This window comes from Bombyx mandarina, chromosome 08, assembly GCF_030267445.1.
Source record: "Bombyx mandarina strain Sakado chromosome 08, ASM3026744v2".
Taxonomy (NCBI): domain Eukaryota; kingdom Metazoa; phylum Arthropoda; class Insecta; order Lepidoptera; family Bombycidae; genus Bombyx; species Bombyx mandarina.
In genome coordinates this window covers 11627647-11655399 of record NC_143215.1, presented here as the reverse complement: position 1 = coordinate 11655399, position 27753 = coordinate 11627647, and the positions used below count along the sequence as shown (strand labels likewise).

General features: G+C 36.6%; 2 protein-coding genes across 10 annotated transcripts in view; one reads left to right on the top strand and one right to left on the bottom strand.

Moving 5' to 3' along the window:
* The first annotated feature begins 269 nt into the window (after positions 1–269).
* LOC114239375 (cold shock domain-containing protein CG9705) lies at positions 270–6232 on the top strand. The gene is made up of 3 exons (XM_028169540.2): positions 270–795; positions 880–1002; positions 4310–6232. Exons 1-3 carry the CDS (start codon positions 689–691, stop codon positions 4461–4463), a joined length of 384 nt encoding a protein of 127 aa, XP_028025341.2. The 5' UTR covers positions 270–688; the 3' UTR covers positions 4464–6232.
* A 1724-nt stretch (positions 6233–7956) lies between these two features.
* The window catches only part of Hip1 (Huntingtin interacting protein 1), a 44476-nt gene continuing 24679 nt past the window's right edge, over positions 7957–27753 (bottom strand). For 6 of the 9 annotated variants that reach the window (XM_089729542.1, XM_089729543.1, XM_089729541.1 and 3 more), the window contains 17 exons: positions 27236–27343; positions 26155–26273; positions 24890–24986; positions 23981–24044; positions 23426–23535; positions 22036–22136; positions 21083–21491; positions 19785–20792; positions 19359–19709; positions 18333–18483; positions 16837–16991; positions 16102–16222; positions 15300–15526; positions 12458–12699; positions 11514–11743; positions 10505–10662; positions 7957–9689 (listed from right to left, as the gene is read on the bottom strand). In XM_089729542.1, coding sequence (XP_089585668.1) covers positions 9660–9689; positions 10505–10662; positions 11514–11743; positions 12458–12699; positions 15300–15526; positions 16102–16222; positions 16837–16991; positions 18333–18483; positions 19359–19709; positions 19785–20792; positions 21083–21491; positions 22036–22136; positions 23426–23535; positions 23981–24044; positions 24890–24986; positions 26155–26273; positions 27236–27343 — 3681 coding nt within the window. In that variant the 3' untranslated portion in view covers positions 7957–9659. The remainder of the gene's footprint in view (positions 9690–10504; positions 10663–11513; positions 11744–12457; positions 12700–15299; positions 15527–16101; positions 16223–16836; positions 16992–18332; positions 18484–19358; positions 19710–19784; positions 20793–21082; positions 21492–22035; positions 22137–23425; positions 23536–23980; positions 24045–24889; positions 24987–26154; positions 26274–27235; positions 27344–27753) is intronic. The other 3 variants (XM_089729546.1, XM_089729548.1, XM_089729549.1) reach the window with 3 other exon arrangements.

The window sequence follows — 27753 nt, the reverse complement described above, 5'->3', positions numbered from 1 at the left end:
AGCGCTGAAGACGTCTAATGCAAAGGTTATTGGATCTGATGGATCCGTAAGGACGTGTCTAGGGCGTCGACGGTGACTGGCTCCTGCATGATCAGGATTCGGGGAGTAGTCAGCGGCGGCAACGATAAGGCGATTATCATGACGCATAGCCTTATCGAAGTACCGTTCCGACGCTGACTTCATGTATTTCCGGATTGATTCGAGGCCCAGGTCGTCGTGTAGGTCAACGTTCCTCACGAACCACGGAGCTCCAACGCCTAACCTACAAAAGCGGGATTGTAGGGATTGGAGGGTGTCTATGTGTGTGCGGGCCACGTGAGTGAACACCACACTCGCATAAGTCATGACGGGGTTATATACATCTGTTCAAGAATGTGGCAGAAATGTAAAAAATAAATTATCGGTGATGTGGTAGAATTTTATAAAATAGAATAGAAGGGTCATTTTAATATTTGTAAAAGTTTTAATATGATTAAAATAATTTGACCAATTAGAATAAATAAAGAACAATTGTATTTAGGTTCATTGAAATAGTCTTCCTAGTGGTATATTATCGATACTAATATCGATAAGATCCAGCCACTAGCACATTCTAAGTGATGTGACTGACATTTTGTTTTCATTTGCGTGTTCTTTTCTTACCTACTTATTACCTATTTTAGATGATTATCAATCTAATCTTTTAATCATGTCCAACGATTACGGTTTTAATAGTGATGATTCCCCCAATAAAACAAACTCGCATTTGCAATTACCTAGTCCGATTATAACTCGGCGAAATCGAACAGCGTCGACGTAAGTATGATAATTGCAACTTTTTTACGTAAATAAAGCGTATATTTCTTTCATTTATCTTAAGACATTTATGATTATTTATAGATCAGAAAGGGCTTTAGGTAATCCATTGGAAACTGGTAAAATCAAGACGTTCTGCAGAGAGAAAGGTCACGGATTTGTGAAACCTGAAAAAGGGGGCGAAGATATATTTCTCCATATATCTGAGTGAGTATTAAATTAAAAGCTTTAGATAATTGTAAAAAATAACTTTGTATCTGAAATTCAAGTATACACGTGTAGAATTTTTTTTTTATAAATTTTACCAACTTTTCATTATCTTCACCTTGATAAGTGATAAATATTAAACAAGGCGATTTGACATTCATTTAACAAGATCGTTCGTAGTTCAAATTATTTAGTTTTATATAGCCTTGTCATTAAACTAAATGTCAATAAATGTCGTTAAATATGTAAAGTACCTACACTTGATATTTCAATAGAGGGAATTATTTCAAATTGTTGAATCAGTTTATACTGAAGAACTTAATTTTAAAAGAGATGAATACTTAAAATTGATTTTACTTTAAAGATAATAAGAAAAACACTCAAGTAGATTAAGCAAATGAATAAAACACTAGCAATATATAATAAGTTTCTAGCTGTTCATCTTTTTCTTTAAATTATACTGAAGAATCTGTCGTACACTCTGTTCTCAGGTAAGGTAACACTGGGTAGTCTTAAAGTTTTAGTAGCTTTATGTGCAAGATTGTGGTGTATTCAAATTAAAAATAAGACCACTAATTCAAATTCTACAATATCTACTAAATTTTTAACACAATTTTATAAGTTGGATCTGTGTATGTAACATAATCTTCAATCAATGCTTACAAACTTCAAAATATCTGATAAACTTTAAAACTTACACACACATCAAGTACTGATAGGAGTACAATAATTTTATTACTTTTATCTGATATCCTGGTGAGGATACTGGGAATACGATATATTATTTAAATTTTAGTATTTGGTTTGAAATAAAAAGCATATTTTTTAGACTCCAAACTATAAATCATTTCATTTTAATTACATACGTACGTAAAATATGTTTACGAATGGCTACAATGAATGAATAATATCCTGTAATAATAATAAGAAACTATAAGGCAGTTCACATGCAGTATTAGTGACCTATTCTATCTCATTTTCTTACTTGCTAAATTGTAAACATTAATGAAATTTTATTGTCACTTTTCAATTCATAGATTTTCAAATCACGTCAGTGCTATTATTGTGTGTATATTTTATTTTTTGTATAGATAGATAAGCTCACAACCCTACCTTGTGTCCAGTGGTTGCGAGAGACATCTCAATGTGAGATCCACCATCCACCACTAGACAAAGTCAATGTCTCAACTGTATTATATAACAGCTACCCCATCCTTCAAACCAAAATGCATAACCACTTTGCCACAGAATTAGGCAAGTCAAAGATACCTGTGCAAGCATATAATTTACTTTTCCACCCAGAAACGCTGGTTAGTGATGGCAGTCTCCTGATATAATATCGCCATTTACAACATCCAGGGGATGAAATTGAGTGATGCCTTTAGGTCACATAACTAAAAAAGAGTTGACACTTCATACAACAGCCTCGGGCTAAGATTTTCTCATGTGTTATCTATGTACATTTATGAAACCAGCACAAAACACCCAAACCTGATAAAGCTAGACTAACAAACTTGGGCCATATATTATCGAAGTCAGGGTCATCAATCATTGGACTAATGAGACAATCAATTGAAACAAAAATGTAAAATTAATAGTACTAATGGAAAGGGGATCTTGGTTTTGATGTTCTCAAATCTACCTCCCTTAAACTATGAGACCTTTACAGACAGTTGGAATTCTATGGAATTCTGTTGAGTACTGTTGTAACATACTATCCTTCCGATATAATTGATGTTTGTGCCTTCAGTCTCTGGACAAGTTTTGCCATCTCAAGATAATATGGACAGGATCAATATTGGTATTATTTGCCATATATATAGTTTCATTTAGGTAGTGTCAGTGGCTACAACTAGCACAAGCACAAGCATGGAGACTGGCACAAGCAAGTAGTTAAATGGAACGGTTTGAATTTTTTGGTACCATGTCTATATCCTGCATAATATATCAACATCAAGTGCGCCAGCCTAGAGGTGGACCTCTAAGCCTAGAGGTGGACCTCTAAGCCTAGAGGTGGACCTCTAGGCTGGCGCACTTCCATTTGACTCCATACAGAAGACCGCCGTTCGAATTGTCAATAATCACATTCTCTGCTCGTCTGCCCACAAGAGCAATAATAAAAAAAAACTGACAGAGCCTTCGAGGCAATGCGAAGGCTCTAGAACGTCGGTCATCCCGTTATGACAACCTGTCAGAACATCCAAGCGGAACCAACCTGCCGGATATATCGCTAACAGGTCGCTCTTAAGATGTCACTCGGCGGCGCGCTAGAATACTGGTAGCTAGCCGCATGGCTTCGACCTACCCCGGTCCACCCGTGAGGAACCCCTCCGCCTACAAGGGCCGGGACGTGCGTTCGTACGCTCTTCTCCGGTCCCCGACCCGACGCCGACGGATCGGTGCCGAGAGGGAAGAGCTCTCCTTCTCTCGTTCTGCCGTCTCCTTCTGTGAGATGGTGGACTCACAGAAGTTGAGCATTGTCTTTCAGAACGCGGCACTGCCGAGCATCGTAGCCACGAAGGTCGTCAGCGACAAGTCCTCTCCTATGACCGCGACGAGGGTGGCACCTTTTGCACACCTTCTTTTTCCGGGCCGGGGGCCGAACCTCTTATGAGAATCCCGCCCCTAGGGGGCGCGCGGTTTATATTGGACTGGTCCGCAGATGTTGGGAGCGGACTGCGGGCCAAGGACATTATGCACACCTAAGATATATCTTTTAAAGTATAATTTATCTGATATCAACAAAAACGTCTGAATATTTTTTGTAAAACGATATTTACATAAGATGCGATTAAGAAGTCTTACGATATATTGTAGGTACTTGTAAGATCTGTGTTCAATCATCAAATTATCTTGACGGGTTTATCATGGTTGGTAAGATAATTAATTGGACGTTAATTTTTTTACAAAACTTATAATTCAGGTTCACTACATCATATTGTGTTTTATTTATTGCTTTAAGCAGCATAGGCATCATGTCAAAGTCTCAGTCGTATTTTATTATTGTCCTGCTAACCTCAAGAGGACTAAAAAAATAATAATAAAAAGTTATGGCTTATGAAATTATAAATTACTCGTAAATACACTTGAGACACTCGACCTCAAGCTGTCTGGCAGCATGCACACTATGATGTTCATTGTCTCCAGTAACTACTTAATACTGGGTCAACTGTGAGCTTATTCGCCCGTAATTCAATAAAAAAAGAACAATTCGTATCTGCTTGAGGAATTGAACCATAATAAAAAAATGGCAATCCTTATTTTTAAAAATATGTTATTTATGAAATCGTATTTTTATTTCTTACAGTATCGAAGGTGAATATGTACCCCTGCCTGGTGATGAAGTTATATATCGACTTTGCCCAATCCCGCCTAAGTTCGAAAAATTTCAAGCTGTCCATGTGCGCATAATTCATCTCACTCCGGAGAAACACCTCAAGTGGGATGAACCACCTCTGTAACAATTAAGAACCCTAGATATGTAACCTTCTTCGTTTTAATGCAAGGCCTCTTGCCATCGAACTACCCCTCTTATCTTATAAACTTGAATGTAATGTGTGTGTTGTTGACCAGTCTTGTGCACTATCATAATTTAAAAAAAAAACAACCTACTTCTGTTATTAATCTATGCACCAAGTAACTTTAAGCTTTAATATGGTGATTTTGCTAATAATTTGTTTTCATTGATTCAAATGACACACGAACAATTTGGATCACAGTAATATAGATCACAAAACAGTATTTTAACGAAAGTGAGAAGCCAATATGTGGTGCTAAATTTTGGATGGTTTTACCAACATTTTTAAAGTTGTATTATGTAAAATGGTGAAAAAAAGGCTTGTCATTTGCTTGCATTATGAATGTTATTTGTTTTATCAGTAGATGGCTTTATCACCAAATTGGCCTAATTTTATGACATTTACATTGTTATGTTTGCATAGATATTATGTAAGTATCATCAAGCATATTCAAATGAAATGGTTTTTCAGATACAGAATAGTAATATGTCTGTATAAAGTTAAGTGCTACCATATAATATTGTAAACAAGTATCTCTTAGCATTAGTCGTGATTTGCACAAACTTTGAATTAGCCACCCAAATGTGACCTTACTGATAAATTGTTAATTTATAGTCACTTGTTAACTGTGAAACTACCGCCTAATTACACTACCGTCCAAAAGTTTGGAAACGGCCAGGTAAACTCTAATAAAAGACAAAAAAATCATCAAGATCTTTTTATTATGATCTTAAATTAAAAATTTAACAATAACGTATGTAAACGAAATAAGAATTTAAAATACAAAATGATTATTTACTTAAACCTTAGCCTCATCGAAGTGTCCACATTTTTCTTTTAATATCTTCTCAAATATTTTAATCATCCTATTAATTATTCTTTAATTCCTCATCCAACCTTTCTAATTATTCGTTCGCCAATAATGGCCACATAAGTTCCGAGTTTATTAGCGATCGTTTTTTGTCCTTCTGTCGAATTTATCCCAAACAAATAATATGAGAGTAGATAGATGGCCAAGCATGATTTTAAAAATCTTTCATCTTTTTTCATGTTCAAAAAGTTCGGATAGAATTTCGACGAATGCCTAAGACCTAAGGCCATTATCTGGTTTAAAAATAAATTCACGAGCAACGTGATTCAGTACACTGGGTATGGCGGCGTCTTTGAGAATTTTCAATTAGCCTTCTTTTCTTTGTTTAGTTTTCCAGTTATCTTTGTGTGAACAATCTTGAAATGCAGTGAAAAATATTTTTAAAACAATTTATTATTCGGCGTCGGCGTGTCGGCGATCTTCTTTTTTGTGCTTACAAACTTTTGGACGGTAGTAGACGGTTTATTATATCCGCATGGGTAAATATCATTACGCTGCCTATTTCTGTAGCGAAACAGCTTTGAAGGGTGCGATAGAAGTTAACAATCGACATTACGACCTCACGTTGAAGGCGGATGGCGACACTCACATAGTTATGTCTATGGGCTCCCGTAACCACTTAACACTAAGAGCTCGATCACCCGTGTATGAAATAATAAAATTACGTGAATATTTTAATGTAATGCATTCCTTAAGCATATAATATGAAGCTTGTAAATGTTGTGATTCAAAGTACATATTTGAACATTGTGACTGTTTATTTGCATAAATGTTTTATGCTTTATTATGATTTAATTTAAAACTTTAGTACAGCGAATATACATGATATGTGTAAGGACAACTTTGGTTTTATTATTTGTTTAAATTTCATACCCAATTTATTCTCGCTCGAACAGCCCGCCAGGTACTAAATTCTTATTAAAGCTATACTCGAATAATATGTCTCCTATCCAATATCGTGCATAAGCCCACTTCTCCCTTAAATTTACGTGAGCGATTCTCTTTCAATCGTTCTCTTGATGCTCCCTGCAGATCCAACCAACGTTCTGTCTTGTTATTCCCTTCCCATAAAACCAATTTCTATTCTCACTCCTTTACCGTGCACGCGGTCAGACTGTGGAATTCGTTGCCGGCTGACATCCGAGTTTGCAAGTCTGTTTCTGTTTTTAAATATAATGTCAAACAATTCTATCTCTCATCAACCGAATGATCATTGTTCTATACCCTTCGTATATACTGTCTTACTTATAATATTTTGTATTCAAGTTTTAACAAGTCTTAATAACAATATTTGCTATGTGTATGTGCATTACAATAATTCTCATGTTGTATTTGTTATTTTAGCTGTTCTACACACACTCATCATATTTAATTATTATTCTCATAATCCTCTCACAGGTCTGCTGGAAGAGATTTCTTAAAGAAATAAGCAGTGCCTTTGTACATAATTTTCCTAATACTCTGTAATAGGAAAATTATCATTTGTTCCTCATTGTCTTCCTTTTTGTGTGTACATAAATAAATAAATAAAAAAGCTCATAGGCACCATTAATTCATAAATAATTGATAGAGCGGTGTGACCGCGGCGGACAATAGTTGAGCTTCTCCCGACTGCAATTTTTAGTTTCTGACTATACAATTCTAGGTTTTATTCTCCAGTTTTGCGAGTAGGGACGAAGAAATCTTAAATTTCTATTTTTCATTGTTTAAGTACTCTGTGGAATCCAAGATAAATCGACTTTCCTTCGGAGCGACTCTCATCGTTGAGTCTTTTCGTGTTTTTCCGGCCGTGGATATTAGCTACATATTATATTAGACCAACCGACAGGACGGTTTTACGGCATGGGTGTTTTTTTTTTCTACCTATTCGACGGTAGCATAAGACTTATGCTAGCCATAAGAGTGTTCCGGCTACGCCCGGACGGAATGGGTGTTATGAGGGTTATTATCTGTACGGACTAAATACAAATTATATCTGATCTAATTAATCACTGTTAATTTCTGCAATGGAGAATTCTATTGGACTCCAGTTGATGGGACAGCCTTCATGCAGTCCAAGCGAAATTTCGACCTCATGTAGGAGCAGGTAAAGTTAAGGTTTGGTATGCTCTGGACTCTGGTAACCAGTTAAGGGAAGAATTAATGTGTTAAAAAATGAAAGGTACACTACTTAGCGACCTGGCTGCCTCTGACATTGCTGTCGACCTAGAGCGACGATAATCACTCCCCACGACTGTGGTTGGTTTATTAATTTTCTATTTCTAACAACTGTATTACTGTTGTTCAGTTGTTTTTTTTTATATAGAATGTGTATATGTAATATATAACTTTTATGTAAAAATTATGAGTAAAACACACATTTTTTCATTACTTATCATGTTATCACGCACACCGTGCTAATCTTTGTCGCGTTTAGTTTTCACCCTACGCGATTTAGTTGGCAGGTCGAGTTATCAGTGTTTTTTACAAGCGTTCCGAGATAGAGCACCGCGTGTATATTGTTAGTTACAGAGATAAACGGAAAAAGCTTTTGGATTTAATTAAACTTTGAAATAAAACGCACAATTTCGGTTGAACTATATTTACTGCATCCAATAGAAAGTAATAATATTAAGTTTGAAACTCCCATTGATTATGGTCGTTTTTGTTTTAATTTTGCATAAAATCAGTAAAAATAGAAATTAGTACACTATAGTTTATTATTCGTTGATTTATGATACACATTTATTAGATTACGAAATATTTTTTTTATATTAGATACATAAAAATACATAAAAACAATTAACTTTTTTAATATATATTTTTTAAATCTTAGTCTCATTCGCTTAAAGCTCAATATCGTGGGAATCATATTCAGAGGAGGCTTAACAATCCAGTGAAATGCTTATTTTATAGTAAAATTTTATTTCAGATTAAACATCATGGTTATCATGATTAAACAACATAACTAAATATATCGAAAAAAAATATCTTAATGTTTCCAGGAATTACTATTTTTTTTTTTATATATACAGGGTGTAAAGAATTATTCCCAAAGATAAAGACAGGCGAACTATTCCCATAGATAGACACAGTGAGAGCTGAAAAAAAAAATTCTCAAATTTATTTCAATTTTTGCAATTAAAATCCTGACGTGAAAATCTATATCTGGAACTAACTAAACCTTTTTATAAGTAAAATGTCGAGTTCCGCTTGAGGTAAAGTTTCTGAATTTTTCGACTTTAGAAACGAATATTTCACACCCTGTATTTTTTTATAGCCCTAGATGGGTGGACGATCTCACAGCCCACCCGGTGTTAAGTGGTTACCGGAGCCCATTGACATCTACAACGTAAATGCCGCCACCTACTATGTTCATTACAACTGCGGCCAAGTTCTATGTTACTAAACGATTTTATTCCTACATTATTACAAATGTAGACTATTTTCGTTGTTAGCTACCTTACAAAATGCCATAACATGGAATACATTATTTTCCTTCTCCTTATCCCTGATTAACAAATTTGTTACTGTTAAAATAGGCGAAGATCATGAGCCGTGCTGGTATAGTGTTGTTTGGTTGAGATTGATGATTACTGCATAAGTTAGTCGCACGCCGTCACCGGCTCGTATCACTCCTGTGCTATATACGTAGAAATCTGTTTTCTTTAACTATACGTTATTAAACCCAATAAAAGTCTTAAATACACGTTCCACTGTGTTTCGATTCACGCCCCAACAGTTACTAATGTTGCGAGAAACCGTTTTGCCAATAGGGATGTCTACAAATTTTCAAAACTGTGTTTATTATTTAGTACTAAGAGTTTAAGTGACACACAAAAAAATAGTATAAACTAGTTAATCGGGAAATTACATTTTTCAAGTAGTTTTTTTTTCTTCTGGCAACCCCTACAAATAAACGAAAAGCTGACTATCATTTTGCCTATTTTTGCTGCAAAATTGTCAGTTATTTGTTAATCTTAACCAACACTTTCCAAAATTCTTCAATATCCTAATATTTGTAGAACATATACATAGACTATACAAAAGATTAAATTAGTATAAAATAAAAAATCTCTCTAGATACTAAAATATTGTCGATTACAATGACATACAATCGTCTATAAAAAATTATTAAAGTTTTGTTAATTGGATCAATTTTAATTCATATTCAATTTGATGTCAATTTTGTGGCTTCATACAAAAATGTTTTATAAAATATTATTTCAGTCTGTATCGATATTGTTTTTGCATAATTGGTGTTTCCTCAAAATATATTCCGAATAAAATCACTCCTTCCCGTTGGTTATGCTTCCATTCTGAAACAATATAACAAATATTAATTTAAGGTTAGAAGCTTAGAAACTTAGAAGAAGTTAGAAATAATTGGATATATATGTTGGACTCCAGTATTACGCTTCACATATATTATTATTATTATATCAAATTTTATATCTACGTTAATCTATTGTTAAATATGTTTTACAGAAAACTATAATATTATTGTTCATAGGTGTTTGAAAATCAGTATTGTCAAGATTTCGAACAGGCAACCGAACTTGTGACAACACAATCTAGACATTACGTTGCAGTATATCTTAATTAAACTGAACAACAATTCCATTCCAATTCCTACTATAATTTTTTTATTTACAAATCTAATAAATATATCCTAGCAGTACGAATAAATCACGTCAAGCTAAGCATCATCGTACCGGGTTATTAATAAGATTATTAACATTAACATTTGACGAACGATCAGCCCCGGTTTCTGCTAAGATAAACGCCATTTGTTCTATTCCGTTAAAACTTTAAAACGACTTTTTTTAGTACGAACAACGTACAGTAGATGGTGCTAAATGTTTTCGACAAATAATCGTACTCCGTGTATCATTTACTCTTTCGTGATGATATATGGGTGGACGAGCTCACAGCCCACTTGGTGTTAAGTGGTTACTGGGGCCCATAGACATCCACGACGTAAATGCGCCACCCACCTTGAGATATAAGTTCTAAGGTCTTAAGTATAGTTTACAACGGCTGCCTCACCTTTCAAATCGAAACGCAAAAAGGGGTTCGTAAAAAGGGGTCCAAAGTTTTTGCTTCACGTATGAACATATATAGGTACAGTTACCTCTTCTTGTTGCGCGAGCAGGTAGTGTCGCTTCCGCAGCGCGGCGAGGCGGGCCCGCTCCGCGTCCAGCGCGCTCTCCAGCTCCAGCGACCGCACCTTGCTCTCCATCTCCAGGATACGCGTCGCCGTCAGCGTCAGTGCCGACGTGTCTAGAGCTTCTGTTTCGATGGTAACAATACTCATGTGAGAGAAATATCGATTGCTGAATTTATAGTAAAAAAATATGTATTTTAAGTATTTATATTCAAACTAGCGGCCCACTCCGGTCTTTAACAAAAAAATTCAACGATGCTTGACGTGGTTTTATTTTTTTAAATAAAAGAAGACTTATTGCGGCATAACTATAATAGTTATAGGACATATGCTGTTGCGACACTTTTTGTAAATAATGTGTTCTACAAAGTCGTAGTACATTATTTTATTCTATCATCAATATTTTTCGCAGGGCACGCGATGTAAAGAATATTTTAGGTTTTTTTTTACACCTTGGGTTACATTATTGGAGTTTTAGTAAGAATCCCTAATTTTTTTCAAAAAAGATTATTGACTCGGGAATAGTGTAGCTTCCAAACAGTGAAAGAGTTTTTGAAATCGGTTCAGTAGTTTCGGAGCCTATTCAATACAAACAAACAAATCTTTCCTCTTTATAATATTAATATAGTTAACAGAAGCTACATTCGTTAAGTAGGTCGTGTAAATAAGTAGGAGTGTAGCAGTGGTCGCTTGCCCCGGCCACCGTCCTCGCCGAACCCGTCGCCTGCGGCAAAGGGCTCGACGAGTAAATTAACCCATTACCATTAACCATAAACACAGCCCACTGAGTTCCTCGCCGGATCTTCTCAGTGGGTCGCGTTTCCGATCCGGTGGTAGATTCAAGCACTGCTCTTGCTAAGGCCAGTGTTAGCAGCACTCCCGGTTTGAGCCCCGTCAGCTCACATACTAGTTCGGTAAATCTAGAATAACCTCTCGAAGTTACTAGAATAGGTAGGAAAACAAAAAAGTCGCTTACCCTGTTCGTTGAGTCGCGCGGAGGCGGCCCGCACGGCGCCCACCAGCGCGCCGGTGGCGGCGGCGACCCCGCGCGACGCCTGCGTGAGGCGGGTGAGGGCGGGGGCCTGCGGGGGGGCGCGCGCGCGGGAGGCCGCCACCAGCTGCGCCGTGCTGCCCGCCACCTCGTGCGCGGCCGCCGACACGCCCTCCATGCGCCCGCTGCCGCCCACCGCCTCGTCCGCAGACGATCTGTTGTGGAACAACTTAAAACTTAGTGCGCGTGAGACCTCACAAAGAGAAGCGAAAGCAGACATCGCTTGAGGTGGTCCGTCGTTTGCTTAACAATCGATGACACTTATTATCTATCTATATCTATATATATAAAAATGAATTGCTGTTCGTTAGTCTCGCTAAAACTCGAGGACGGCTGGACCGATTTGGCTAATTTTGGTCTTGAATTATTCGTGGAAGTCCAGAGGTTTAAAAGGTGGATAAATATGAAAATTCTGGCAATTAAATAAAAATATCAATTTTGTTTTTCCTTTGATGTGTCCCCCGTCAGACGGATTCCTTTTTATCTATTTTTCATACCCCTAAGTAATAAAGTTTGTCCACCCCTAACATTTATTTTTTGAGATTTTGGACATTTTTTTATTATAATCTAGTATTAGGTATGTGGTTAAATGAGGTTTTGTTATTTTTATATTTCCTCATCGTTCACAGCGCTACATGCCTCTTTCACTCATTTACCACATCCTTACACACTTACAATAAGTTAGTTTTTTTTTCTACACTAGAAATTCCCCAGAAATCTTATAGAATATGTCAAAACAATGTTTGCCAGGTCAGCTAGTGTAAGATAATATAGTGTTGTTGAAAAATTTAAGGGTTTTCAGGAATAAAATGTGATTAAAATTAGTCATGATTATTATATAAATTTTCGACAATGTCTAAGATTCTTACACGAGCAACTTGGCAGCGAAGACTACGGCCTTCGCCGCGGATATCAATCCTTCGGACCACTGCGGGTTCTTCCGGTACATCTTCTGCCGGGAGTGCTGATCGCCGAGTTCGTTTTGCAGCTGTCTGGCGTCTTGGACGAGAACCTTCACCGCGGCCATCAGGGTGGTGCAAGCGTCCAGGATCTTACCGTTGACTTCTAACTTCACCCCGGAGTCGCCGGCTCTGCTGGCCGCTAACATTTCCTGTACACAGGGTATACAATTAGGATACTTTCAAATAAATCTACTAATATAATAATATATATACCTTTTTTTTTTTTATATGCCATCAAATTCATTAACATAGTTTTTTTGTGCTTATATTAAGTTGCACCTACACACAGGTCAAAAGATTTTACTTTACGAAAATAATAAAAGCGAACTTAAAATAACAGCTACCACTAAGGGTGGGCGGAAGGGTCAACTGTTTTTATTAATTAAATTGAAAATATTTATTTAGCTTTAGGTAGCTGCTGTGTATTTTATTTTTACTCGGAATACTTAATTATTCCTATAATTGACAAGTTCAGAGCCATTATTATCACGTCTTGAAGTGCTTTTAGTGCAACAGATTTTTACTTTTTCAGTTTGTATTTATTCCATTTGCATTTACAAATCATCCTCTTCTATTCTGTCTAAATATTTCGTATAATAGCCGGCAAGCTTCTTGAGCATTTGTTGACGTAGTGGGGGTAAGTTTGCGCATGGTACACTCACGTGCAAAAACATTATTTACTCTGCGTCATAATGCAATTAAATTATTAAAATCAACATATGTATTTATTTATATATTTATTAGAACATCAACAAAAAATATAGGTTAATAATTATAATAATTTAATCTTGGGGTAAAATAGATATTCCTTCTATTAAGTCAAAACTAGAGCTGTTGCCAGGTCTTCGTTCAGTTGAAGCGAAGCTGGTATTTGTAATTTTTTTTCGTTATCATAATCTTGACCATTATCATCATCACTGTTTTCATCACCCGAGTCGCCATCATCGTGATAAGTCGACATAGGGCTCATCGGTGTAGTTTACGACTCGGTCGGTTCGATCTTCTTTTTTGTCTATAATTAATTATTTTTTGAAGATATTCGATTCGTAGTAATCGAATGTTACTTTTTTCAATTACCAGCTTCCGATTATTTTCTGTTTTTTTTTCCATCTGAAGCCTAGCTCTTTCATAATTCGTCGTAAACTTCATTCCGAGCCATTAAAATGTATATCTTCTTTAAAATTTTCGAAGCCTTTCTACGGTACGGAGTTTCGCTGCTTGTTATGTAGTTATTATGATTACATCTTTTTATAACAGATTGAACGAAACTATCCATTCCGGTAACTTTCTTCTTCCCTGATCTTTTCTTACCCGGAGTCCCAAGCACGATGAGCAAGCCAGAGCCTTTAGCTTCGTTAATAATGCACCTAACAGTACTCACTGATGTTTTTGTTGCTTCCGAAGTCTGTTTTACTTTTTCCATAATATCATTCTTCCCCTGTTTTATAATGAAGCAATATACGTCGTACACAATTTTTCTACCCTTTCTTTTGAATCCTACACCAGTTTGTCGCGGCATAGTGTATTTTTTATAAAAAATCAACAAACACTCAACAAATAGCAATGGCAACAAAGTCAACAAGCAATTATAACAAAATATAACTTAACGATTAATAACGATAGACTTTTCGCTGTACGCAAGCGTACTTTTGGGAGCAAGCGGAATGCGGAATGCGGTGCGGGACGCAAGGTTCGACTGATCTACCAATAACGCGCTCGATACGATTTCCCCTGCCGTCGCGCCTCACCCTCACCACCAAAGTGATCTAAAATTCGGTTCTGCGCAGTCAAGGTCATTTGCTCACGATGTTTGCCGGTTACTATAACATTTTTTCTCTTACATAGATTGATGAACTAGTTCAAGGTACACCGGTGGTAGGACCTCTTGTGAGTCCGTACGGGTAGGTACCACCACCGTCCCTATTTCTGCCGTGAAGCAGTAATGCGTTTCGGTTTGAAGGGCAGGGCAGCCGTTGTATCTGTATTGAGACCTTAGAACTTATATCTCAAAGTGGTGGCGTTGTAGACGTCTATGAGCTCCGGTAACCGCTCATCCACCCGCCTGAGCAATAAAAAAAAACACGTGTACCGTAGAGTAATGACTGAAGTTAGACATTACGTGAGATATGGGTAGTTTTCCAATTACAGCACTAGAGCGCATTATGCGGCATAATGCTCATGGTTGAATGTTCCAACCACAGCAACGCTTCGCACAATCGAGCACTCTCAAAAGTACTGCTCTCGCGTGATACTCGCAATCGATACCAACTCAGTGACAGAAAATTGATAGTGTTTTTTCTTTAAGTTGGCATTGATCGAAATTTTGTTTATATTATCGTTAGTAATATTATTTATTGCTAAAAAAAATTGTAAGGCTTTCGTTTCGTCGTAGTTTCTTGGAAATAATCAAAGCTAATTCAAACTGTGCTAAAAAAATAGATGTAAGTATGAAGGTACAAATAATTACTTTTTTTTTATATTCCACATTTAAAATGTGAATACAATTTCATTTTAGAATTCGAATCTGTAAACAAATTTATTTTACAGGAATATACTTTTATAAACATTGCAATGGCTTGATCGAATCATCATGAACTTAGCGCACTCCGCTGATGCATTTGAAAACGAATTCACGTTCCAATTAAGCTTCAGCATAATTCGGCATTGTGTGCCACTGAGTCGCATTATGCTCTGTAATCGGAAAACTACCATGACGTATGCGTCTCAAGAGTGCAGTACATCGACTGACCTCTATCTGCGAGGCGGCGTGCTCTATGGCGGCGTCCATATCGTCGAGCTCGTCGTCGACGGTCCGCGCGGCGCCGTCGGGTCGCAGTGCGGCGGCGGCGGCGTGCGCGGCGCCGAGCACGCGGGCGCGCGCCTCCCCGCAGCGCGTGCCCGCCGCGCGCCCGCCCCGCACCGCCTCCAGGCACTCCCTCGTCGAGCTCAGCATGGCGCGGCATTCGTTCTGTAGTTCTGTCATACAAACAAACGACAAACTTTTTTTATTGCTTAAATGGGTGGACGAGCTCGCAGCCCACTTGGTGTTAAGTGGTTCCCGAAGCCCATACATCTACAACGTAATGCCGCAAACCCACCTGGAGATATAAGTTCTAAGGTCTCAGTTTAGTTACAACGGCTGCCCCACCCTTCAGACCGAAACGCATTACTGCTTGACGGCTGAAATTGAAGCCAGAGTGGTGCTACCTACCCGTGTAGTCTTAGAAGAGGTCCTACCACCAGTAAGATTAATATTACTAAAACTAATTTATATTATCATAAAATATTTTGCCTACGACTGTGATTACTATAATATGGTCCGAATTTTATTTCCTATCGCAGCAAGTGTCTTTGTCACAGATATGTATATCGTATCTTTAGAATTGAAGTAGCTTTTTTTTATTGCTTAGATGGTTGGACGAGCTCACAGCCCACTTGGTGTTAAGTGGTTACTGGAGTCCATAGACATCTACAACGTAAATGCGCCACCCACCTCGAGATATAAGTTCTACGATCATATATAACTCAGTATATTGATAACGTATACTCACTATCCGTCAATTCCAAGCTGGTGGAAACATGGGAAGCCTCTGTGACGTAGCCGGCGAGCTGCGCGGTGTTGTGGGCCACGTTTATTGCGGATTTCATTACAGCTTCCTCATTGCCCTTGATCTGTGCATAAAGTTTGTATTTAATTTTCATTGCAAGCCTGCACTGGGAACACTTTTAAACGGACTGCAAGTTAAAATACTTCATAATTCCATATTCAAAATAAATTATCGTCGCTTTCAAACCAAAACCTGCTATGTGTAAAAACTCTAATTTTAATTAAGTATTTTTTTTTTATGAAAGTGTTTTTTTAAGAACTATATCAAATGCAAGCTACAGATAAATATTAAAGCTATACACTTAACAACTTTTTTTATACGGTAGTAAAGTTGGACATTTCCTCCCGCGTGTAAAAAAAAACAATTTAACTGTTTTTTAATTTTTAAATAAACTACTACTAATTGAATAAGAACTGTCTGATGAACTCATCTTTGTTTAATACTTCACTATTAAATTTTATTGCCTTTTGTTTATTTCACTTTTACACTAAACACAATATTGCAAATTACCCGAGCATAACAATGGCGGAGAATTTTAGGTGCGTGAGAGCAGACGTAGACACTAACGCGCATGCGCACTTGTCAGTACCCAGGGGGGAAAACTTACACTTTCTTCCCTGTACAGCGGGAGGAACACCGAACTGTCGGCGTAGGTAGGAGAAAAAAATAGTTCACTACCTCGGAACATTTGTCGAGTTGTTCGAAAGCTTCGACGGCCAGTTGCGAGGCGAGCCGGGTCGACTCCTGCGCGTCGGACCGCTCGAGGGCCGCTAACGCTTCGTTCGTCAGCGCCAAAGCGGCCTCCCCGACACACGTCACCGCTTCGAGACGCTCTGTTCAAACAGACAATTAACATTAAGTCGGTTAAGAGTCTGTCCGCTGAGATCGCTCCGATATTAAATACAGTAACACGTTCCCATGTAAACATGTCTGTGCAAGAACTCATTCAAGATCATGGATGTATGCAATTTAGAAATCGCATAATTATAATACCATAATAATTGTTAGATACGTTAAAGAATTATTAGTGATTTCAGGAAATGATTGATTGAAGCTACTTTTATACAGTTTAATCTATAGTCGGATTTTTAATTAGACGAAGCCAACTGACAGTAGCTAATGTCACTTTGTGAAATAATGTTGCTATATTTAAAGTAATAGTGATGCGTTCAGTTCTCGTTCAATCACATGAATGAACAATGAGTGTGAAGAGTTAATCATTAATTTCAAACTATAAAAGAATATTATTTATATTTTACAATAAAAGTGTATTAAAGTGCTCCAATATATGTTACTAGTAGTATGTAACTACAATCAGTTTTTTTATTTTCATTACCTACCCATAATTGTTATATTTTATACGTCTATAATCTATAATTTCAACTATTGTGTTATTTTTGTATAATTTCAACTGTATTGCAAATAGGACAGTCTTACAAGCTTCCTCGCAATGTTTTTCTTAATGTTTAAAACACTCGGTATTCAGTACAGGTAGATACTATAGGAACATAATATTTCGTCGAAAACTCGTTGGTATGTACAAAGAACCGCCTAAAATTCGAACCCCATACCCGATATCGGCAATTCGGCACACCAACTATTCACTACACAATCGAGGCAATTTCATTAATTCAGGAGTTTTTTCAATCGTTCACTTTGTCACAACACTATTTTTATTTCATCAAAAACTGACAACACAGTAAACGTCAGTTAACTTCGTCTAATAATAAATCCGACTATAGTGTTTAATTTTCAGATTTCAATAATGTTTGGACATGTTAACTATAAGATGGTCGCATAGACGCTATGAAAATATGAATGGTATAATTAAAAAATACTTTTACAGTTTTGATATCGCGTTAATTGTTGTCATTTCATTATTAACGACGCTTCCAATGCTTTACAATTTTTGCGTGTTAAAACGAAATTAAAGCCGTAAAAAGTAGTTTTAATTATAATAATATCTACGACTCGCGAGAACAGAAGAAAATACTAAAATGAATAATGTCGATCACTATCGACATTTTTTTGAAATCTAATAACTTCGATAATAAGAACTCAAATACAACAAAGATCCTATTACCGAAAACAGACAGCTTTATCTATCACTCGTGATATAATGGAGAATCGCGATCAACAACATATAACACTACTATAATTTAAATGATACTAACGTTTCTCAAGTTCCCTTTGCGCCTCGTCGAGTTGCCGCTTCAAAGCCGCCACGTCCGCTTCTAGTACGGAATTGTTTTGTAACAAATCCTGTAATTCACACTCCGCGTTCAATCGCATGTGTTCGACGTGCTCTATTCTAGCCTCCGACAACTACGCACATGCAGATTACGTAACGAGACGAGCCGGCGTCCGAAAGTAGACAAGATCCATGCAGCCGTAGGAACGCAGCGAAGGAAGAAAGAGAAAACATGCTATTAACGTCATGCGGTCACAGATACAGCAGAGAATATTTAAAAGCATTTTTTTTTATTTCGAAAAGCAGTCTCCTTAGTTGTTTAACCTACGAATTATAGCTAAAGCAACAAATCCAAAAGGAAAAATGCTAACGGGTTTTTGAAAAAAAAAAACACTTTAAAAACTATTAAGCTAACGTAATTCTGGCATGCAAGAAACTAGTGCAATAACCTACGTAAATTTAATAAGGTACAAAAAGACAAGCTATGATATACTTTATTCTGTTACCGATATTTAACATTTTCGGAAAGCAATGTGCGTGTAGCAATCGTGACCGTGAATTTTTTAAGCCTTTTGCTTTTTCTAGCTTTTGTATTAACTACGTTTAAATCTAGTATATCAAGCTCTCAGCCATACAAAAAAACATAATAATTAATATATCTTGCGAGTTAATCGTTTAAATAATTTTATCCGTATCACTTCAATCTACAACACGCGAAAATCTCAAAGAAAAATTAATCTTTTTTTTAATTCCGTCAAGCAAAACCCCCGGACAAACCTTTCCAATACACACATGCACAAATTGATTAGTGAAGATTAGTAAACAAAACAAAATCACATCAAGCCAAGAACATTTTCCCTAATGAATGGAGTTTTCTACAAAAAAATATGTTTTCGTATCATGTGAAATTAAGACTAATGGCATCCACCACCTCTACGTAAATGATATTCAGTGTGAGGTGCGAATACACGTGACGTCACAAGTACACTTCACTCCAAACATGCCTAACCTGTTTCTGTTTATTTCTTTCAGTCAGAACCGCTTCGATATCGTCCTTTTCTTTTAAATTATTTTGTTTCAATTCTTCGATTTCCGCTTTCAAATTTTCAATGTCAACTTTACGTGTATTAATGATTTCATCTTTTGTCGAATTTGACAATTGTAAATCATTAATACGTTCGGTATATTCAACTTTATCATTTGTATTTGTGTTCATTAACATTTCGTAATCTAAATTGATCTTTTCAATCTGTGACGTCAATTCATGGCTTAGCTTTTGTTTTTCAGACTCTATGGCTTCGTAGTCAGCTTGCAGTCTTTGGTTATCGAGTTGAAGTTCTTTTATTTTATTTTCTAACGCCTAACAACAAAAAAAAGTCTTATTTATTACTTACTTTAACTCAGAACCACACGCTCTAACAAACACGAAACTAACCTGTCGCTCTAAATCCAATTCGGAAAGTAAATCAACTTTTTCTTTTTCAAGTTTGTCCGTCTTTTTGGTTATTTTATTGATCTCGTCCCGAAGGTTGGCAAGTTCTTGATCTTTTAAGGCCAAATCTTTTTCATTACGATCCATGATATTTTCGAATTCTTCTCTTAAAGTAAAGAATTCGTTCTTGCCTATCTCCAATTCAGCATGAGTTTCGGTTAGTTCTTCAGTTAGTCTGGTGACATTTTCTGTTAGTTTGGTTACTTCACAATTTAAGTTTATAACCTGTTTATCTTTTTCGGTAATCATGCTTTTCAAGCTATCTATCAAATCGTCTTTGCAACCAGTTACGTTCTGAAGTTTATCATTTAATAACGTTACATTGTAATTAGTATTTTTCAATTGATTTTCATAATCGAACTTTAATTTTTCTGACCGACTTAAGGCATCTTTTAGTTGTTCATTTAATTCATCAATATTCTTACTGTGTTCCTCTCTTTCTGATTCAAGTTCTTTGATTCTTATCAACAGTGATTCATTCTGCTGTTTCTCCCTTTCTACCAGCTCCTTTTGTTCTTGTATTATTTCGTTTAATTCTCCAATTTTATTGTTATTTTTTTCATCTAAACATTCTAAATCCGATATCCGATTAGCAAGTTCTAATTTCTCATTGTTTACTTCTTGAACGATTTCATTATTTCTTTTGCAAATCTCTATTTCCAAAGACAATTTATTTATTTGTTCCTGCTTCTCTTGTTCTTGTTCTTTGTAATTTTTTTCAACGGTTTGATAATCGTTTTCTATCGCTTCAAGTTCTTGTAGAGCTTCTTTTAAATCACAATCTTTCTCGTTGAGAATTTTTTCAAACTCTGAATTCTTTTTCAGCATTTCTTCATTAAGGATTTCAAATTTTAAAGAATAATTCGATTCAACATCCGCTAAATTTTGTTTCAAACTATCCAAATCCATTTGTAATTGATTAACAAATTCAGCGTTCGAAAAAATTAATTCCTAACGCAATAAAATGAAATGAAATTAGAACATGCATTTTGCGAGATTATTAGATGAACTAGGTTAGTCAAAGCAATACTTACAATGATTTATTATATTTATTTACATATACTAGTTCTCATGAACTAGCACTGTACATAGAACTGTAGATGGAACTGTACATAGCATTAATATTAAGAAATACTAAGCATAAATTTTAACATGTCATGCTAAAAGCATTTTTAACAGACCTACTAAACAAAGAAAATAACTCGTTTAAACATAGGAACAAAGTAATCAAATATACAGACCTCTTTTTCCTTTGCATGAGTTTCTGATAGTTCGGTGATTTTTTTAAGAGCTTCCTCTCTTTCTTCAACTACCTTTTTATACTCGTCTCCACTCTTTTCTCTCAATTCTAACAATTCTTCTTTAACTCTAACTAATTCAGTATCTTTATCATTTTTTTCTTGTATTACTTTTTCTAAAATTTCTTTAGATTCTTTGAGTTCATTCGATATCGTCAGGATTTTGTCTTCTTGTTCAGTTTTAACAGTTTTATGTTCAATCTCTAGAGCTTCCATGGAAGCTTTTAAGATCTGGAATTCATTCTCTTTTTCTCTAGATTGTTCTAATTCGCTACGAAGGTTTGCTATTTCTGATTTGTACACTTCAATCTCTTCACTCGACGAAGCACTTTGTTGTAGTAATTCAACATCTCTAAATAAATAAAAATATATCAATATTGATGTATAATTTTCCACTTATAAAATAATAAAAGGTTCATAGTATAGTAACATAAACAAATCAAGAATCACTTGTATGAATGATTAATAAGATAATAACTTATTTTAGTTTAGTGTAGCTGCAATTTACTTGATGGAATAGTTTTACGACGATGTAAAATAGCTCCTAAAGCAACAATAATAGGAATTAAGATAATTATTTAAAAGTTATCATAATATAATAACTAATCTATAACAAAATATTATTTATTAAATTATTCATTAACACACAGGGTGTCGTCAATTCCCTGGACCGAAAGACAAGTAATAGCTGTATTTGAATACAAATTTAATTTAACTGATTAGTAATATTTGTCGGCTAAATTAAGCAACGTAATATGTGCTTAACGTTTTATTTTATAATTACAAATGTAAGCCCTTATGTACTTGACTATCTCTTGTCATCCAAAGTGATATATTTAAAAGTTAAAAAAGATTTTTTAAACTTCTTTTTATAATCATAAAATCAGCAAACATACTTCATTCTGTCGTTGAGTTGTTGCTGTAACGACATTTTGGCGGTTTCATGCTGAGCGGCTGTGGCGCGTAAATTGGCGGCCATTTTGTCTACTTCGGCTTTCTAGAACAGGTTAATTTTTTAATGAATTAGACACGAGGTGCTGTGACACGAAACACAAATTTTCAGACCTTACCTAAAATGAACTAATATTGCAGTGATTATATATAGATTTTTTTTTATTGCATAGATGGATGGATGAGTTCACAGTCCACCTGGTGTTAAGCTGTCACTGGAGCCCATAGACATCTACAACGTAAATGCGCCACCCACCTCGAGATATAAGTTCTAAGGTCTCAGTATATTTGACTCCATACAGAGGAGGGCCGTTCGAATTGTCGATAATCCCATTCTCTCTGATCGTTTGGAGCCTCTGGGTCTGCGGAGGGACTTCGGTTCCCTCTGTATTTTATACCGTATGTTCCATGGGGAGTGCTCTGAGGAATTGTTCGAGATGATACCAGCATCTGGTTTTACCATCGCACTGCCCGCCACCGGAGTAGAGTTCATCCATACTACCTGGAGCCACTGCGCTCATCCACAGTGCGTTTCCAGAGATCTTTTTTGCCTCGTACCATCCGGCTATGGAATGAGCTCCCCTCCACGGTGTTTCCCGAGCGCTATGACATGTCCTTCTTCAAACGAGGCTTGTGGAGAGTATTAAGCGGTAGGCAGCGGCTTGGCTCTGCTCCTGGCATTGCTGAAGTCCATGGGCGACGGTAACCACTCACCATCAGGTGGGCCGTATGCCCGTCTGCCTACAAAGGCAATAAAAAAAAAAAAAAAAGTTACAACGGCTAACCCCACCCTTCGAAAAACCGAAACGCATCACTGCTTCACGGCAGAAATAGGCGGGGTGGTGGCACCCACCCGTGCGGATTCCCAAGAGGTCCTACCAGTGATTCCGCAAATTATAATTTTGCGGGTTTGATTTTTATTACACAATGTTATTCCTTCACCGTGGCAGTCAATCGTGAACATTTGTTGAGTACGTATTTCATTAGAAAAATTGGTACCCGCCTGCAGGATTCGAACACCGGTGCATCGCATACGAATGCACCGGACGCCTTATCCTTTAGGCCACGACGACTTCAAAAAGATAATATTGAGTAGACTTATTCAGTAATTAGTGCTGTCCACGTGCAGAAATTACTGAATAAATCCACTAAATATTATCTTCAACATTGCAACGAAGGTCGAAATATTTCCAAATAGAAAAACTTATGAAATTAGGTGTTAAAAATAGTATTAGAAATCATAATTATTTAAATATTAATAATGGACAGATGATTTTTTTTTAAATAGATTTTTCGATCGCCTTTTTGGCCGCTGTAAAGATATATTCGACTAACTTTTCTAATCAGAACGATGTGTTCTTCCCGTAGTTGTGTGTACGCCCCTTTAAGTTTCTGGAACTTTTCGTCGATCGTTTTAGCCATCTCCTCTGTTTGAACCAGTTTCTCTATAAACAGATTAAAATTACAATTCAATTATTTCTCTGTTTATGCATGAACAAACCAAAACATTAACTTCAGACTTAAACGAGGTTTTATAAAGGGCATTTTTTGCAGACATAATCCAAAGCGTAAGTTTCATTATTAGTGAAGTTTTTTTTTAATTACTTAGATGGGTGGACGAGCTCACGGCCCATCTGGTGTTAAGTGGTTACCGGAGTCCATAGACATCTACAACGTAAATACCGCCACCCACCTTGAGACATGAGTACAACTCAGTTTTACAGTACAACGGTTACCCCAGCCTTCAAACCGAAACGCATTATTGCTTCACGGCAGAAACAGGCAGGGTGGTGGTACCTACCCGCGCGGACTCACAACACATCCTACCACTAGCAAATGTTGGCTAAGAAGCAATTGTTTACAATATCGATTATTACATTTCATACATACGTTTAATTTCTGGGGTCTCAGCAGACAAAGCCACGGCCCTCTGTTTCTCATCTTCCAACTCAGCCTGCCAACACAAGACACAAGTTTAATCTGGTGCAAAATTACTTGTATCCATATTAAGAGAAACCGCGGCCCGTTCTAACTAAGAGGTCTAACTCCCTGGTGAGATCATGCGACTTTACCGGGGTGTCTATTCTGAGTCTAGTGTTACTTTTTTTTTTCTGAATAAATAACAACATAATTTTGTTCCGATGGCGCGAGTCGTTGACATAGTTAAAACTACTTTTGCGATTTAGTATCGCGTTTTTTTACTGTCATTATAACATTCCATATTTCGAATATTTTACAGTTTTCATGACACGCGAGATTATATCGTAATTTTTTTAATCCTATAAGCGCGAAGTTTCGATAAGTCGACTCGCTATTAATTCGTATAGTGCGGATCGTCGGAATATCGACTATTACGCAGTTTAATTATAGATATTAGGTATCGACCTGTGCGGACGTGTCTTAGCGCGAATTTTTAATCAGTTAATATTATTTATAAGTGAATTATAATTATTTTGCTGTGAAATTAGCATATTTTTTTTTAAATTAATTTTTTTATTTTTTATTGCACTTGTAGACAGACGAGCATACGGACCACCTGATGGTGAGTGGTTACCGTCGCCCATGGACTTCAGCAATGCCACGGGCAGAGCCAAGCCGCTGCCTACCTATTCTTCACCGTTGTCTCTTTTTCAAGTTCACAGTTAAAAAGTTAAGGTACTTTTATTTTCAAAAATCCTTTTTACAATTTTCGCAAAATATATGAAAATAAACTCAGCACTAAAAGGGCTAATTCTATAAGACAATATCATTAAACAATTTACCGTAAATATTTGAAGAGTTTACAAGTTGAGTACTCACTTTAGCGGACTGCAGTTGAGTTTCTAAACGTGTACAATGCTCCCTCATCGAGCCGAGCATTGAATTCCTTTCTTGCACCAATTGTGATACTTCGGTCCTGGAAGACGAATAGAGAGGGACTTAAGTTAATCGCTATTTTAGCGTTGGTATCAAAATTATACATGTTAAATCAGAGTTCAGGATTATGGTATCTCTTTTCGTGAGTGACGTATGAGGCAACTAGGGGATTAACCGGAAAAATAAGGGGCGGTGTGCTTTTAATGTCATATCGAAATGCGGTGGATCTCACATTTACTAATAATATATTATTAAGTGCACAGTGGCGAACAATTGGAGATGCCTATGTCCAGCAGTGGACTGCTATATGCTGATGATGATGATGATAATATTATTAAGGAATAAAATAGTATTTTTTTTTATTTCACAAAACATAGACATAATCAAAACTAAATTTACGTTACACGTTAAAAATTAAAATAGTAATTGAAATTAGTCGTTTTTTTTATTATAGTCAATAAAAAGAAATGCTGCGACCACGTATATAAGAAGAAAATACCATGCGGTATTTGGATGACGTCATGGAACTCTCTACAGAAAATTCTTTTATTATAAATACTAACGAGGATACTAGTGATAGTGATTAAAATATTAATGACTTAATTTTGATTTTTAACTTAAAAAATTAAACTTAATCTTTAAGAATATAATTTGTTTGAACTTTAACACCACTGTGAATACACCTTTACCCTGCAGTTGCACTGATGACTCACTGCATTTTTAACGCGAACGAACTATAGTTAATTACTTTCATTGTTATCTAAAATATTTAGCATCATGTTCATGAGAAAAAATGAAAATAACTTTTTTGTGATTATTTTTAAATACATGCATATACTTGAAGAATATGTGAATTATTCGGTCTTGGTCTTGAATTATTTGTGGAAGTCCAGAGAAGGTTTAAAAGGTAGATAAATATGAAAATGCTCGGAATTAAATAAAAATAACAATTTTGTTTTTCCTTTGATGTGTCCCTCGTCGGACGGATTCCTTTTGTTTGTTTTAAGTATATTTTATACAAAAGCTTAGGTCTTTTATTTATTTATTGAGGCACTACGAAGTCAGCCGGGTCAACTAGTCGTATATAAAAGTTTATGCCTCCTGAAAAATTTTAATCTCAATTTTATTGGTATTATTACCCTAAGAAGAACCACTGAAAAGTGGTGTGGGAGTTGGAAAGCGTCTGAATTACTCCCAATCTACTGTACCTCATCCTTTTAAGTTCGTTCTGCAGGTGGTCGATGAGCCGGTCCCGCTCCACGACGGGGTCGGGCTGCGGGGACGCCGACGGACGACTCTCAAACTCCTCGAACTGATCCGATGTGGACTGTTGGTGGTCAATTCAAAACATATATCGGTAACTGCGTTTTTAATGCGCTCCTATATTGGCTTAGCTGTAGGACGAGTTGGTTACCGGAGCCTATGGACATCTACAACGTAAATACGCCACCCACCTTGAGATATAAGTTCTAAGATTTCAGTATAGTTACAATGGCTGTCCCACCCTTCAAACCGAAACGCATTACTGATTCACGGCAGAAATAGGCAGGATGGTGCTGCCTACCCGCGCATACTCACAAGAGGTCCTACCACCAGTAATCTACAAAGTAAATGCCGCCACCCACCTTGAGGCAGGAGTTCTAAGTCTCAGTTTTTACAGTACAACGACTGCTCACCCTTCAAGACAAAACGCATTACTGCTTCACGGCAGAAATAGGCAGGGCCGTGGTGCCTACCCGTTACAAGACGTCCTACCAACAATTACATTACATTATGAGCTTGGATTACATAGTCTTTTTGGATTCAAAATAACGGTTTAGCATTTTATTATAAACGTCCTTAACAAATCAACCATTATATTCAATTATACGAAGTGACGTTGATTAAATCGTCGTCTCGCACATTATCGCGCACATAATTGTCAGGCTTCTTAGCCCAGTAAGTTTCTCGCCGGGTCTTCTCAGTGGGTCGGGATTCCGATCCGGTCCGTAATTTAAATAGCATTGCAGGCGTGATCATGCCGAACTTCGGTCGCGTACTTTCGGCATAGTTTTTTTTTTTTTTTTATAGCTTAGGTGGGTGAACAAGCTCACACCTGGTGTTAAGTGGTTACTGGAGCCCATAGACAGCTACAACGCAAATGCGCCACCCACCTTGAGATATAAGTCCTAAAGTCTCAAGTATAGTTACAACGGCTGCCCCACCCTTCAAACCGAAACGCATTACTGCTTCACGGCAGAAATAGCGTGTGTTAAATACTAAGTAGTGTAGATCACTAGTCGGTCGTACCTGGCTGAGTGCGTCGGACGTGTCGACGAGCGCGCCGACCGCGTCCGGCTCGTCCGGCGGCGGCTCCGGCACCGACACCACCGGCGTCACGTACGTGCCGAACTCGCTCTGTCCACAACTCAACTTCATTAACGTCGGATCGCTTTCAACACGAGACAGTGACTCGGTCGAGTACTAGCATGACGACTCGCACATAACGAAGAAAAAAAACAATTTCAAAATTATATCGGGGAGTGAAAAGCTGTTTAGTTAATCGATATTTTTGCAATGTTACATGAGAGCCATTTAATGTTAAAAATTTTACAAAAAAATATATTCACAAATAGACTTTTTTGGCTATATATAGGCTGTTATGAATGGAGTAAACTTAATTGAAGTTCTATGTTTAAAACATGGAATTGTTAATGCTGATACCAAATAAAACGCACCTTTAATTGCAATAATAAATGTCGCGTATTAAGCGAAACGTAGTTTAAACGAAAAACTTTAACTGCATCTTGCGGCTGGCAACATTTTAA